At 43.5% G+C, this 15,782-nt stretch overlaps 2 protein-coding genes across 2 annotated transcripts in view; one reads left to right on the forward strand and one right to left on the reverse strand.

Moving 5' to 3' along the window:
• Fam162a (family with sequence similarity 162 member A) overlaps positions 1-462 on the reverse strand; it is a 27,207-nt gene extending 26,745 nt beyond the window's left edge. Inside the window, exon 1 of the mRNA XM_005345077.3 lies at positions 194-462. Coding sequence (XP_005345134.1) covers positions 194-227 — 34 coding nt within the window. The 5' untranslated portion in view covers positions 228-462. The remainder of the gene's footprint in view (positions 1-193) is intronic.
• Positions 462-15,782, forward strand: part of Ccdc58 (coiled-coil domain containing 58) — an 18,905-nt gene continuing 3,584 nt past the window's right edge. The window contains exons 1-3 of the mRNA XM_005345078.3: positions 462-880; positions 10,889-11,014; positions 12,181-12,327. Of these exons, the coding sequence (XP_005345135.1) occupies positions 830-880; positions 10,889-11,014; positions 12,181-12,327 (324 nt within the window). The 5' untranslated portion in view covers positions 462-829. The remainder of the gene's footprint in view (positions 881-10,888; positions 11,015-12,180; positions 12,328-15,782) is intronic.

Below are 15,782 nucleotides of genomic sequence, written 5' to 3' on the forward strand. Positions count from 1 at the left end.
AGGAAGGGGACCGGGTCTCGGAGGCATCAAGGCACTAACTTAAGATGGGATCTGGGTGGATGAGATCCAGGGTCCCGGCTAGCCCCCACTCCCCCTGGTCTGCTTAGCCGCTGCTGTCCCTCCCACGGGTGCAAGAAGTAGGACACCCTCATCGGTGATGCCCCCTCCTGCCGCCCGCAGCCCCGCGTCTCACCAGCCGCCAGGCGCAGGCCGCGGAGGCTCCCCATGGCCGCCTGCTCCGCCGACGCACAGCACCCCTCGGCGGTGGCGGCGGCGCTGGCGCTCAATGTCACCGAGGGCCCGCGTGGGGAGGGCGCTGGGCGGGATGGGCGGGGCGAGCGTGACGCGGCGGGCGTGAGGGACGTGCGCGAAGGGTGGAGGACGCGGCCAGGTGCCCAGCCTGCCCGGGCCTGAAGACCGAGGAGAGGGTGACATGTGCCAACTGTGGAGTGCTGAGTAGAGTTTTAGGACGGTGCAAGCGAATCACACACGTGGGGGGACTCGGGGCCCAGGGCCCTGCGGTGTGCAGGCAACGGGAATGTCCCCGAGGGAACCCTGCTTCCACTTAGCGATTTTTAAAAAAGGACTTAGTCATTCTCACCGCTTGCCCACCCTCACTGTCCCAAACGCCCCTGTTTTTCGACGCTTTCTCCGGAGTCTCGTTCCTTATTAACAAGCACCCTATGCTCTAGGGACAGACTGGAAAGGCTCGGAGGAAGGCGACCCGCGCTCTCTGCTCTGGGCTCCCACTACTTGCTATCAGGCAGCACCGCGGACACATCTGCTCCACGGTGATTGGCCAGCGGCGGGGTCCTCGCGGTCGTCCAATATGGCGGCGCCCAGTGGCGGTGTGAACTGTGAAGAGTTCGCCGAGTTCCAGGTGATGAGGTTTTCCTCACGTGGCAGGCTTGTCCAGCCTTTTGTCCCCAGATCCTGTTTCGTGCTTTGGCCTGGGAGGGAGTGTGGACAAGTTGTGGGAAAAGCAGGCGGTTCCGAGCTTTTCTTTTAGGGGAACTTTGGAGGTCATGGGGGCTAGGGGTGGCCTTGGAAAGCGTAGCTGCTCGGTGCAGGGAGGTGGCTGAGGTCCTCTGCCTCATTCCGGAGTGCTAAAGCCGAGCTCGGAAGCTGTGGGTAGGAATTGCAACAGTTCAGCGGTTCCCCGAACTTAGTTCCTAGCTTTTGCAGTTCCTCTCCCACTTCTGAGTTGAGCTTTTGTGGGAGAAAAAGAAGTGTAAGGCCTTGTATGCTTGATAAAATATTTGTGATCGGGTCCTGTTTTGGTGAGGCAGACTATTTGAAAGCTTTGAGGGAGGGTTAATTCTCATATTTGGTTTGTGCTAATGCCTTCTTGATCCTGACACTTAAGGGAAAAAAAATGTGTCTTTTTGTACAAAACATAACGAAGGTCCAGAACTTAATACTTACCCAAGAATTCCAAGAATAATGATCTGGATGTTGATCAGTTTTCATGGAAGTTACTGGTGACGTGTTCTGATACTAGAGTTGAATTTTAAATCACGATTTTTAAGCTAAAGATAGTGAAGATTCGTTTCACATATCATTGTTGACCTACCTGTAATAATCTTAATACTCTGAGTAGTTTGGAGGTAGTGGTATTCTTAAAGATAACCTCATCAAATTGATGTCTTTGGCAAAAGATTTTTGGTTTTTCAAGACAGGGTTTCTGTGTAGCTTTGGAGCCTGTCCTGGAAACTAGCTCTTGTAGACCAGGCTGGCCTGGAACTCACAGAGATCTGCCTGCCTCTGCCTCCTGAGTGCTGGGACTAAAGGCGTGTGCCACCACCACCCAGCTTTGGCAAAAAATTTAATAAATATCGAACTTAAAAGGCAAAACCCCTGTTTACCCAGAACTGGCCTTGGCATGTCTTCTAACCTCCTTGTAAATAGGTATTACTTTTTGTTCCCACCTCTTCACAGATAGGACCAGAACATACATGAAGATGCTATAATAATGTAAAACCTTAATATAGCTTAATTTTAGATGCATTTGGTAAAATTATAAGACATGGTTGACTGGAATTCTCACAAATTATTGATCAAAGTTTGCATTCTTAAGAGCTGTTAGATCATTTTATATGTAAGTATCTAACTATGGAAAGCCCTGCGCTCAATACCAGTGGAAAGAAACTGAAGGTCATATGTCTTTTTTTTATTGTAAATATTAGGTAGTTTTTACCCCATAATTACGAAAGAATCTGTACTGTAAGTGCCCTTGTATTCTTAATCTAAATTCTTATGTATCTGCTCTAACTATGTATATCTATTTATCCACTACTCAATCCATTAGTCCACCTTTTAATTTGAGGAGTTTCAAAGCCAGTTGCAAAAGCCGAGTGCTTTTAAATATGCTGCCTGCGTATCAACTGGATTCAGCGTTTGTTCGCTATTTTGGAGGGATATATTTTGAATATGATGTAGCCCACAGGTATTTATGAGTACTTGGCATAGTTTGATGTTGACATATACTTGTAAGGCAAATGTCTGTCAACATCAAAATAGATGCTTTCACCTTCAAAAGTGTTCTGATGGGCTTTCCTAGACAATCCCTGTCCCTTCCTGTCCAGTCCCAACTATTAGTACTACTCTGCTTTTGTTTTCACACAGCTCTGATTTTAGGCTTATTTGTAGAGAGTTTTAACTTTTCTTAAAGCCCCGCCCTGGAGCACTCCCAGAAAATACCTTATTTCCAAAGTGAGATGGAATCCAAAAAATAAAATTTAAAATTGAATGCTTCAACTCTTACTTTAACATACATTTGAAAATTCCTTGAGTACTTTTTAGTCTGCTCAAGCTGCCATAACTAAATACTACTGAGTGGGTGGCTTAAAAAACAGAAATGTGGTTGCCTGAGCTTTTGGAAGACTGGGGTTGGGGCTAATTTCTGGTGAGGTCTCTTCCTGCCTTGCAGGTGGCTGTTTTCTCACGATGGCCTCACACCTTTAGGCTGTGTCTGTGCAGTTGGACAGGGTCCCTAATGTCGCTCTTCCTCTTCTAATAAGTACCTCAGATTAGGGTTCCTGCCCTGTTGACCTCCATTTCTGTAGCTGTGTATATATGTATGTATTTGACAAGGTCTCACAATGTTGTGGAGCCTGGCCCAAATAATTCTGGCTCAAGAAGTCCTGCCTCAGCCTCTCAATGAAATTGAAACCAGTGTATGCCTGGTTGTGACCTCCACTTAACTTTCATTCCTAAAATCCCTATCTACAAGTACTTAGGGCTTTAGCATGCACGCCAGGCTACACAATTTAGCCACTATCAGGTTATCTACCAGCTACCAAGCTTTAGGAGGTATCATGGTGGACAGGGTATGAAAAAGGAGCTTTAAGTCTGGATTAAAACATGTAGAAGACAGTGAGCTATAAATGAAATGCATAAGAGCTCAAAAAGAAATATACCAAGAGGTCACAGTTGAGTTGGGTCTTAGGTAATACCGGTTGAATTCTAGGCAGAAGTTATAGCATACATTTCCTGTACAGTCATGCATTGCTTAACAATGAATGGGTATATATCCTGAGAAATGTGTTACAGGTGATTTTATGTTATGCATATGTGAGCATAATTAAGCCTTATCTAGGTTTCAGTTAATCCTTGTCATGGCTTTAGATCTTAGAACTTAGTTATGTGACCTGAAATTTACACATGGCCTAGATCCTAAATTCATTGGGATGCAATAGACAGGAGATCTGAGAAGATGCTATAAGTAGAAGAATAGTCTAATGAAGGAGAATATAACTCAATAAATGCACAGATCAGTAACAGCCACTTATTCCCATTGTCAAATGTTGCCCTCTGCACATGACGACATTTGATACACTTTTGTACTGGGCGTAGTGGCTCACAACTTTAATCCTAGCAGTTAGGAGGCAGAGGCTGTGGGATTAGTCATTTTTGCGGCTTTGGGATGTCTCCTTTCGTGAGTCACCTTTGTGTCCTTGTCTGAATTTAGGATCTAGGCCATGTGTAAATTTCAGGTCACATAACGAAGTTCTAAGATCTAAACATGGTGTGTCAATCCTTCCTAGAACCGGATCCTCTTGTGTGCCTCTAAGCAAAATCTTTGACTTGTACTTTTATCCCCAAATGCTTCTCTCTTCCAACCCCCTTTTCATGTTTGTCGTGTATTTGAACCCTCTGCTTCGTGACTTGAGCCTGACTTGTTCCTGAGCACATGCTCTTGTCATTTCCATGCTTCGTCCCCACACCTGTCACTTGGAAGTACCTTCCTTTCTCTCCAGGTGAGACCCAGGTCATACATCTCTTGGGAAAAATCAACTCACTGTTCCTTTTCAGAGTGCTTTATTTCCATTAGGAATGTATATTCAGGTGTACATAGATTATTTGGGTTGACTTTAAACCACCCAGCCTTTGTCCTAGATCTCCTGGAGTTGACATAAGGGCTCTGGTGCTTCTTCCACTGTAAGGAGGTGAGCCCGGAGAGACACTTACAGTCTTTTCTTATTCTTTCTCCTTTTTTGCAATCTATGAAATTTAATAATAACTTACAATTCTCAACACTCCTGGAATAAGTGTGTCATCAGTTCAGATATTATCATTGTTATTTTTATTCCTTTTCTGTAAAAATTATTACTATGTTAATGTGTGCGTGTGGGAAGGCACAGGGCATGCGTGTGTGGAAGTCAGGAAAGTCTGTGGAGTTAGTCCTTCCACCTTATGTGGATTCCAGGAGTGAACGTGGTTGTCAGGTTTGTGTACCGTGCACCCTCACCTGGTTGGCTCTGTGCACTTAAACTCCCTGCAGTGCTAAAATAGTCTGTCTTTGTGCTGTCTACATGGAGTGTTGCTGCTAACATGTGGGTCTCCAGCTTGTTAGTATGCTGCTGTAATTGGAGGTTTAAGATTTATTTTCATTTTGTCTGAATGGGCATTTTGCTAGCAGGTAGAGGACATTGGGTCCCTTAGGACTGGAATTAGAGATTGGAGACAGTTGTTAGCTCCCATGTGGATGCAGGGGATTGATCCCAAGTCCTTTGGAAGAGTAGTCAGTGCTCTTAACTACCGAGCCACTTCTCCAGCCACCAGAACTGAAGGTTTTAAATTATAAATTTCAGTTTAAATAACCTCACATGCTAGTATCTGCTGTATCAAAAGCCCAGCTCCAAATCATAGGTTGGGAATCCACCAGTACATAAGAAAGGGGGAAAATAGTCTACTTGGCAGCCCTCATTTGTAGATTCTGTTGATAAGATTGCAAAAATAGTGGGTGGGTTCAGAACCAACAAGATGGTTCAGCAGGTAAAAGTACTTGCCACACAAGCCTTATTACAACTGGAGTTGATTCTGAGAACTTATGTAAACATGGAAGAACCAAATCCACAGAGCTGTCAACTACATGCTCACCATGGAACATGTACACCCCACTCACTAATACATTTTTTTAAAGAGGTAGATTCCTTACCTAATTAATGTGGACAAAATTACCCAGTTAATGCAGACAAAAATTGTTATGTAAAGACGTTAATAGTTTGTCCACATTGTTTTATTGGGAGGATTTGTTTATCATGATTAAGTTATAGCCGGTACCTAAATGCAGAAATGGTTAAAGTTCAGCATCAATAAAAGCTCAACAAATTTTAAGCCGTATAATCTTTTCCCTGGATTGCTGTGTCAGCCTTCCAATTGGTCTCCTTACATCTATCCTGGTGTCCAGTCCACTTTCTAGGCAGTCGTTTCAGAACACAAATCTGATCATATAACCCCACCATTCTTAGAGCATTTCACTCATTTTCTTTTCTTCTCAGAAAATATTAAGATCCTGCAACATCCCCTACAGTAGTGAGTCCTGTCTTACACTGTATTTTCTCGTGCATTCAGCAGTCTATTTTAAGTGGCTGGCATGGGGCATCCTTGCAGTTCTTGAGCTCTTAATGATACTAAACCTGCTATAAATTTTCATTCCAGTTTACCACCCCCGTATTGTACCAGGCAGGCGTTGTGGTTTTTAAAAATACCACCAGTACGGGTTACCTGAAGGCATATTTGGTAATTTGTTAACAGTCCAAAAATAGTACACTGTACAGTTTAAAAACAAATCTTTTAGAAATATTTATATGTGTTTTACCTGCATGTATGTCTGTGCACTACCTACATGCCTAGTACCCTCGGAGCCTAGACGAGGGAGTGAGATCCCCTGGAATTGGAGTTGTGAATGGTTGTGAGCCACCTGTATAGCTAGGGTGCTAGGAAGAACCTGGGTCCTCTGGACAAGCATCCAGGTCTCTTAACCACTGAGCCATCTCTCGCTTTTATGTTCTTCCGCCATCTTCTCTGTGGTATCTGAGCCTTGGAGGGAGTGGTACTGATTCTAGGAACAAGCAGCCAGTTGTCACCTATTGTCAGGACTTTGACCAATTAGGAGTCTGTGCATTAACTCCCATCCACTGCCAAAAAGAAGCTTCTCTGACAAAGACAGAACAGCACTAGTCTATGGGTATAAGCATAAGTATTTAGAAGGCATCTTAGCAGTTGTCCGTTTGGCAAAAACAACAGTAGTAGGTTCCACTTTAGGGCCTGTGACCTCTTCAGCCATGGTTTCCTAACCAAGTTTACAGTACCAGGTGTGAGTTATGTGGAGCAGTCAACTCCAGTCAGAAAGCAGTTGGTTATCTCCATATGTCTTGCCTGGCAGGTTGTTGTTATTGTAATTTATGAGGCACACAGCTAGGTAAGATTGTCGATGACTTTTCCCTAGGAGCCTACATGGCACCTTTTGGCACTATGAAAGCTATCCAGCAGGAAGGATGCTTCTTGCTTAGTTCCTTCTTAGTGTCTTTATGTCCTATGACCAAAGTGTATGGTGTCCTCAGCAATTGGATCTTACCGTGTAGTCTGGTGGACAACTAAGAGTAATGATAATAACCTGTGTTCTTTGGGGGGCCACTAGGGCCTTACTGCTTGTAGGAGGTATCCTACAGTTGGCATTGGAATTTTTATATAATAATGTGGCTTTTGGGAGGACCGTTATCCACCCATGCAGGGAACCCCCTTTAAATTTTTTAAAAAACAAATTATATTTTTAAATAACTTAGAAAGTAGCTCTGAATAGGAATTTTTCCCAAGTCTTAGTTTGGTTTAACACTTCCCTCTAGCCTGTCTTCTCTGCCTGCCTTCCATCCTGCTCCAGCCTAACCCAGTCTTCTGTTCTACTCTCATGTCCGTGTGTCCTGCTGTCCCACCTCCTTTCCTTCTCTCTGATGTCCCCTTTCTAGCTCTCTGACCTCTGGATCCCAGGTTAAGATTTGAAGCTAGGTTCTGCATGCGAGAATGTTTGGTCTTTGGCAGAGGCGTCTCTTCATCTCCCAGCCAAGACAGCCCGGAGCCCCAACTTGATCCTACTTTGTTCCATAAGATTTCTCTTTCCCACAGTGCTTCTCTCTCTCTCAGCAACTGCTCGAGCGCAGTGTGAGTTAGTAAAAAGATGAACTCTGGGACTGTAACCGCTGTACCTTTCAAAGAAAAAAGTTGCTGAGAACTCTCCTGGCTAAGGAAAGATACCTAAAAAGTACAACTGAAACTTGGCCTCAGAAGATAAGTTTTTCCTTACTGCAAGGGAGGAAAAGAAGAATTTGAAGGCGATTTCTAAGGGGGTCTGGAAAAAGCAGTCATGTTGAAGGAGGTTAGGTTGGCTTTGTCTGATCTATCCCTCCCCGCCCCCCCATAAGTTCTTGCTACGTAATCCTTGCTAGTCTCCAACTCATGACTCTCCTGTCTCAGCCTCCTGAGTGCTAAGTTCACAGGCTGTGCCACCACACCCAGCTGCTTTCTTCCCCTGACTCCCCAAGTGACTCATCATTTGTTTGAAATTTACAATCATGGGCATTATATGGCATACTATTTAAAATGGTAGTTGCCCAGGGACTATGTTGAGATTGTCCCCTAAGAATCGTGGTTTGCAAAGAATACTATCAGCAGAAGTAGATACGGGGGAAGGAGACAAGGCAATGGACTTTGTGTTGTTTGCCTGTGGTGTTTGTTGTTATTTTATTTATTTGGGGAAGGGACTGCTTATGCAATGGTGTTGAAGTGAGTGGAGGTCAGAGGACAACCTGTGGGAATTGGTTTCCTCCTTCCAGCATGTGGGTCTGGGGATTGAACTTAGGTCTCAGGCTTGGCAGCAGGTGCCTTTATCTGTTGGGCTTTCTCATGAGTCCTTGCTGTGATTTATTAATCCATATTATGGATGTTGTGAATGCTGTTTTTTTTTTCTGTCTTGAGATCATGAGCTGGCTATTAAAATATTCCACAGTTTAAGGTGAACAAAGTGGTAGGGCATAATTTAGACTACGTGTTCTGATTAAATGGACAAAACGATTAGAATCTTGCCTCTTTCACAAAGTCTTACAGAAGGTTAAGTCTGTCTTCAAGGAAACGGGGAGTAGCTTAGTGATGGAGCACTTGCCTGGCATGCATGAGGGTTTGAGTTTGATTCCCAGGAATGGGGTGGTGTGGATTCTTCAAGGCATTTTTAGTAACAAGGCAAAATGTTCACAATATGTCATTTTTAAACGTTGCATAGTGGGGGCTGGAAAGATGGCTCAGTGATTAAGAATACTAGCTGCTCTTCCAGAGGACCTGGGTTCAATTCCGGCACCCACATAGCAGTTCACAGCTCTCTGTAACTCAAGTTCCAGGGGATCCAACACTTTCACACAGACATGCATGCAGGCAAAAGACCAATGCATATAAAATAAAAATAAATCATTTAAAAAATGTTACATAGTATCTCAATTTCATAAAATATTCATGAGTGTATAAATAGTAAACCTGTTCATGTATTACTAATTTAGTTGGGTAATTAATTTTTTTTCAAATTTATCTAAAAGGAAGGTATATCTGAGGGGATGCAATAAAGAATCACTGAAATGGACATGCTGGTAAGGTTAAGAAGGTTTTTGGTTTGTTTGTTTTTTAAGATTTATTATGTATACAGTGTTGCCTGCAGAAGAGGACACCAGATTTCATTACTAAGAGTTGTGGGCCACCATGTGGTTGCTGGAAATTGAACTCAGCCAGTGCTCTTAACCTCTAAATCATCTCTCCAACCCAAAAAGAAGGTTCTTATTGTGAATAAAAGAGAGAAAAAGAAAGAAAAAGAATTAAGACTGCTTATGGCTAGGGAAATGGGGGAGGACAGAGAGTGACAGAGACCGAAGGAGAGAGCATAACAAGAGCTAGGGAATAGGGAGGGGTTGGGGTGTGGAGGGGGTGGGGAGATGGGGGTTGAGGTGTGGGGTGCTGAGTAGCTAGGAGGAAGGAGGGGCCAGGAGCCTAGTGTGGACTTGGAAATGTGTGACAAGCACCCTTAGTGGGGGACTGAGGGAGCCTGGAGGCTGATGGGCTGGCTCTGCTATTTCACCATGTCCTTTCTGCCAGACACTAGGGAAATGACTCCTTTGGCAGATGGGAACCAGTTTCACAAGTTCCTAAGGAATGCTGGCTTTTTAACCATAACCGCTGTAAATCCTTCTATAGTCCATCTTGAGCTCATTTCTAGATATATGGACATCCTGAGACTTGACAGATGGTAACATTAATGATAAGGAACATTTTTATTACATAGGAGGAGAAAAAATGAAAGTGTTGGCTTCAGTTGTGGGTTTAATTTGACAAAGGAAAGAAAGGGTTTATGTTGAGGGAGATGGTCTGGTGAAGTTTCCTCTAATACATGTCAACGTTAAATGCTAATTTCGAAGTTTCCACAAATAGTGTGTTTTTATTTTAATATAATTGTTTTCTCAGCAGGTTTTCAGAGAAAGTGGTGATTTTTGTTGGGGATGTATATAAAAAAGAGAAGTGTAGCCCAGCAGTGGTAGAGTACGCCTTTAATCGCAGCACTGGGAGGCAGAGGCAGGTGAATCTGAGTTTGAGGCCAGCCTGGGCTACAGAGCTAGTTCTAACTCAGTCAGGGCTACACAGAGAAAACCCTGTCCCGGGAAAAAGCGAGAGAGAAAGAGAAGTGTCTACTGTTTCTGTGAACTGAGGACAGCGCAGTTATCCGGTGAGGACCGTGAGCACTGCCTGCAGTGTGGGTCAGGTCCCGCTGTGCAGGGTACCAAGAGCTCTTTTTCTTTTCTCTTTTGGGAGCAGTAGGTTCCTGGGGATGGAACTCAGGGCCGCGCAGGAGGTAGGCAAGTGTTCTGCTACTGGGCAACATCCCCAGCCACTCGGAGATCATAATTTTTGGTCTTGTCCTTTGGATTGGGTTTGTATGAGTTGGAGACCATTTGAAGGGAACTAGAGTCTTGAGAAATGTTACCCAGGGTTTCTAAAGAACAGCTAAAACTAATTCCTACTTGTTCAATGAATTAAAGAAGCCAAAGTATGTTTTTTTCTCTAGTAGTAGCAAAGTTGTTCCATTTTTATCACAAAAATATTTACAGTCATAGAAAGTCAAAGAGCTGGAAGGTAAAGCTGGCGTGTACTGCTTTGTGTCTGAGCTGACTGGTTCTGTCTGTGCGGAACTGGAGCGGTGGCATCGCAGGTTGTGGAGAGTGTGTGGTGTCCAGGTTGGGGACCCTCTTTGGCCGTGTTGGAGCTGGAAGACACAGTTTGCTGGGTAAAACTGCTGTGGCATCGTTTGTGACTTAAGCCTACAGGGTATCATTCCAGACAGTGGGATTTCACTGTTGAGCCACAGAGCTAGTCTCAGAGTCCTATGTGATTATCACTATTACATATCCTACCCATTATCCTTGTGGTAAAGATATTTTGGTTATACTCTGTTTAGCTTGTTTTCCTCTTACATAAAATAGTTGTAAAATAGCTAAGATTTCTTCTTGCTTAAGTATTAAATTTAAACACTTAAACTTCATTGAAATGATATTCTTTTTATTTTAAATATATATAGGAATTACTCAAGGTGATGAGGACAATTGATGACAGAATAGTACATGAATTAAACACTACGGTGCCAACAGCTTCCTTTGCAGGGAAGATTGATGCCAGCCAAACCTGTAAACAGCTTTATGAGTCTGTAAGTTTATCTCCTGAGTCTCTCCGTTGTGTTTCTTCGTATCTTTCTTTGCAGACAAAATAAGAAACAAATTGACTTGTACATACGCTGTGAAAAGCACATGCCGTCATTATATTTCTTTGCATACACTTGAAAGAGGAAGTATACTAGTTTTAATGTTACAGCTCCAGACAGTGTGTGGTGTATGCACAAATCTGAAGAAATGGTTATAAAGAATGGGAGCAGAATTGTTTGGCCTATGCGTGCATGGCCTTTTGCTTAAATAGACAGTATGCTTTTGTGGACAAAGTTATTTAATTAAATTTACAACACTACCTACTAGCATTTAGGTTCGTGTGTGTGTGTGTTTTATTAAAGTATGCCATTCTATTGAGCAATCAAGTAAATACTGTGGTTTTAGGAAATTGGATGGTGTGGTGTTTAGTCATTGCAAGTGGGGGTGGGTCAAAGCCCTAGCATCCCTTGGATGTTTGATGGTCCACTTATGTCTTGGTATATCTGAACGTGGTCAGTTTTGGATGCTCTCCTCCTTGAACCACAATCGTTACACCTGGCTACCCAAGACAGATGGAGAAAGGCTGTTCTTGATTGTGTTACTCTAAGAAGGGATTATTGGAATCATTCTGTCAGCTGTCCTTGCAATCAACACACAAAACCGATGCAACCACTAATCTGTGCCTCAGGTTTTCTTTATCAATACTTACTTAATTTCTTTATCAATGAGATTTTTGAGAAGACCTCTGATGGCAAAGTTAAGTAACATTCTTTGTATTATTCTCCACATCACTTACTGCTTAACATCTTCCCCCTGTCAGCAACACGAGGCTAAAAACAGCCAGAAAAGACAAAAAGAAGGAAGACTAGCAGAAGAGGCGGGAGGTGTAGGTACAGGAGCTCATCTGGGAGTGGTGAGGGAGCAAGGTGGCTGCAGGATGGGAGGAGGAGCAGGAGTGCTGGCCTGGACTGTGGGCAGAGGCAGCCGGCCTTGTCTTCTGCGTCTTCCAAGGTTTTCCCTCTGAATCTCTTCAAGAGATGCAATTTAAAAAAAAAAAAAAAAAAAAACTTAAACTATTAGTTTTCTGAAGGCTCAAATTGGTTTTCCTAACACTAAAATGTAACACGCTAATGTGATTTCTTTCCCTCTTTTTATTCCTTTGTTCTTCTAGTTGACGGCAGCTCATGTCAGTAGGGACAAAGTTATAAAGAACTGTATAGCCCAAACCTCAGAAGTAGTAAAAAGTCTCCGAGAAGAAAGAGAGAAGAACCTGGATGACTTAACGTTATTAAAGCAGCTTAGAAAAGAACAGACAAAGGTAAGTTGGGCAGACTTTACATGTCTAGGGCAGAGGTTTCCCGAATACAGTCTTCAAAATAGAGTTTTAATGCAAAATTTTAAGGAAGTTATGGTTATTACTTTAAAAAACGATGAGGTCTGGGTTGGGAGGATGGATCAGTAGATAAATTGTTTGCTTTGCAAATATGAGAACTGTAGTTTGGATCTTGAGAACCCTTGTAAAAAAATTGGGTGGTGTGGGCCTGGAAAGATGGCGTAGTGGTTAAGAACACTGACTGCTCTTCCAGAGGACTTAAGATTTGGTTGCTGGCACCCACACAGGCTTATAACTATAATTCCAGTCCTAGAAGATCTGATCACCCTTGATGGTGTCTGCAGGCACCAGGCATGTACATGGTGTACAAACATGCAAACACAATACCCAAATACATCAAATAAATTAAACCACCACCAACAGCAAAAAAAAACCTGAGTGGCGTGTCAGCCCGTATAATCACAGCCCTCCAGAGGCAGACAGGAGGTCCCTGGACAAGCTGGCTAGCTAGACTAGCCAGAATTCACTAGAACCAGGTTTAGTCAGAGACTCTACGTCACTGTTGTCTAGAAAAGACACACGACAGACTTGAGGCCTCCCCTTGCAAGTGTGCGCTTGTGCTCACACACAAACACAAATAAATAAACAATTTTAAAAGTCAAGTGCTCACTCAGGGATATATGAAAGGAAGCTTTTTTCCTCATATAATACATTTAATGAGGCAGAAATGTTGCTCTGTAAGCCTTGTTTGTGGCTTACCAAGAAAAAAGTTATGCTTTGGTGTTCTGGGGGTCGGTTCCAGGACTGTTCCTCTGCCCGCCAGGAAGATCAAAGTTCACAGATTCTTAAGTCCCATATGTAAAGTAGTATAGTATTTGCATTTAACTTTTTTTGCAGGTATGTTTGTGTGAGGATATCAGACCTTGGAGTTACAGATAATTGTGGACTGCCATGTGGGTGCTAGGAATTAAACTCAGCTCACCCAGGTCCTCTGGAACAGCAGCCAGTGTCCTTAACCCCTGAGCCATCTCTCCAGCCCTGCTGTTTCTTAATAATAGGAATTTTTCTTACATGACCACCATATAATTATCAGTACAGTTGTCTACTTAAGATAGATAGCACACCGGATGGTGGTGGCATCAGCACTCAGGAGGCAGAGACAGGCAGATCTCTGTGAGTTCGAGGCCAGCCTGGTCTACAAGAGCTAGTTTCAGGCCAGGCTCCAAAGCTACTGAAAAACCCTGTCTCGAAAAACCAAAAAAAAAAAAAAAAAGATAGCACAGTGGGCAACTTATAGTTCTTGTGTGTCAGAGGAGACTGAAAAGGCAGAGTGGAACATGCTCTATCTATCATCTAATCTATCTGCCTATTTATCATCTATCAATCATCTAATCTATCTGTCTATTTATCTCTCTATCAAAGAAAGTAATTGTGGGATTTGATTGGTATTTGTTTAGCAGATGTAGCCAGATGCATGGGGCACACAGCAGTAGGCCAGGCTGCTGTGCTTTCTCTGTGTTTGCCTGGAGGCAGCCCCAACTCTGTGTCTCTTCATCCTTGAGTACTGCTTAGGTCTCTGTTCCATGCTTGCTTATTCATCAGGCAGTGATTGGAGTCTCAGATGCTATATTTGTTAGAATGGTCCTTGTCCCGCCCTTCATAGTCAGGACTATTTGTATATTATTTTATAGAATTGGTCAGGGAATAAATAGCTTTAGGCTTGCTTGCTTTTTTTGTTTGTTTGTTTGTTTTGGTTGGTTTTTGTTGTTGTTGTTGTTGTTGTTTGTTTTTCAAGACAAGGTTTCTCTTTGTAGCTTTGGAGCCTGTCCTGGAACTCTCTGTAGACCAGGCTAGGTCTGGTCTAGAAACTCACAGAGATCCAGCTCCCTCTGCCTCCCAAGTACTGGGGTTAAAGGTGTGCGCCACCACAGCCTGGCGCTCTGTTTCTTGAGAGTGTGGCTGCAAACCTGTCCTCCACTCTCAGGAAAGGTCATCTTAACTAGTGAACGAGGGAAGGGGCACAGGCTGAGCCGTCCACATAGCCAGGTGGACCCTGCTTGAGCAGCAGTGGTGTGAACATGCAGCCGCCGTACTACCCTCACCTCCTGGATTTTGGTGAAGATGTTGACTGGGGATGTGGGGCAGGACTGCTAAGACATATGCTGAAAAGTCAGAGCCGCGCTCCCCTTGCTAGTGAAGTACATGGTTCAGCGAAGCCCTGCTGTTCAGGAGCAACTGTGTCTATTTGCTCAGCTCTCAATCTGCCCCTTTGCCCTTAGTGCGCGGAAGGCGTGGCCGCAGGCACTACAGGAAGGGGCATTGGAAGCAATCAGTGAATAAATGTAAGCTTTGCTTCCCGGCTGTAAGGCCACAGCGAGTAGTGCTAGGGAGGAGAGGGAGTGGCAGCTGTTTACCTTCCTCAGGTGTTGTGGACTCTGCAAGAGAGAGTCCTTCAGACGGTCCAGCTCTTCCTCATTCACTGAGGATGCAGGGACTTTAACTGGCGTCCCTAAAGTCACAAACTAGTGAGTGGTTAGGAATTTTAGTAACCTTTAATTATCAAACATATCGACTGTAAGACTCATTCTTCACAAGCCTTGTACAACCTGTTCCAGCCTTTATAGGTTAGGGTCCCTGTTTTGTTTTTATATTTTCCATTTAGGAAAATTCCAATCACTTCATCTTTTATTATATAAAATCCTTATCTAAAACATTCTCATCCTCATCCTACCCTCCCCCTTTTCAACTATGATCTAGTTTATTCTGGAGCTACAGATGAGTGACCCTAACGTGGGGACTCGGAGCTCGGTCACCCATGCTTCATGTTCCAATGTAGAAGCCATTTCATGGACTTTTATAGTAATAAAATGAAAAAGTTCTTTTTAACTTTTCTTACTAAAAGTTATCTCATATTTATTACCTCCTTAACATTTTTCTCACCTACTTACTGTTTCTTCTTTAAATAAGAGCTGAATCCAAATTATATATACATGGCACAATGTAGCAAATTAAGATCTGTACTCTGTTGTATCTATTGTAAAATCTGTATTCTATTGATATCAAACTTCTTAACTTCTTGGATATTATACCACCCACCTCCAGGGGTGTGGTCCTCACACAGAACTTGAGAATTAGAGAAGTCTTACATCCCAGCAAACACCTCCAGAGATGCCCGTGACCTTCAGCAGCCAGCACTCTTAGCTGAGAAGCTTGCTCACACGCTAACCTTGTAACCACAGTGTTGGGTACAGAAGATGTTTTTTGTCCTTGTTCTAGCAGTGGACACCTGGGAGGCTGGGTTTCTGTGGGTGCATCCTCACTTCTCCATCAGCCCATATGTAACACCCTCAGATTGGGTGTTCCACGTATCCATCATCCTGTATGTAACATTGTCAGATTGGGTACTCCATGTATCCGTCATCCTGTATGTAACACCGTCA

Source organism: Microtus ochrogaster, chromosome 2 (genome assembly GCF_000317375.1).
Source record: "Microtus ochrogaster isolate Prairie Vole_2 chromosome 2, MicOch1.0, whole genome shotgun sequence".
NCBI lineage: Eukaryota > Metazoa > Chordata > Mammalia > Rodentia > Cricetidae > Microtus > Microtus ochrogaster.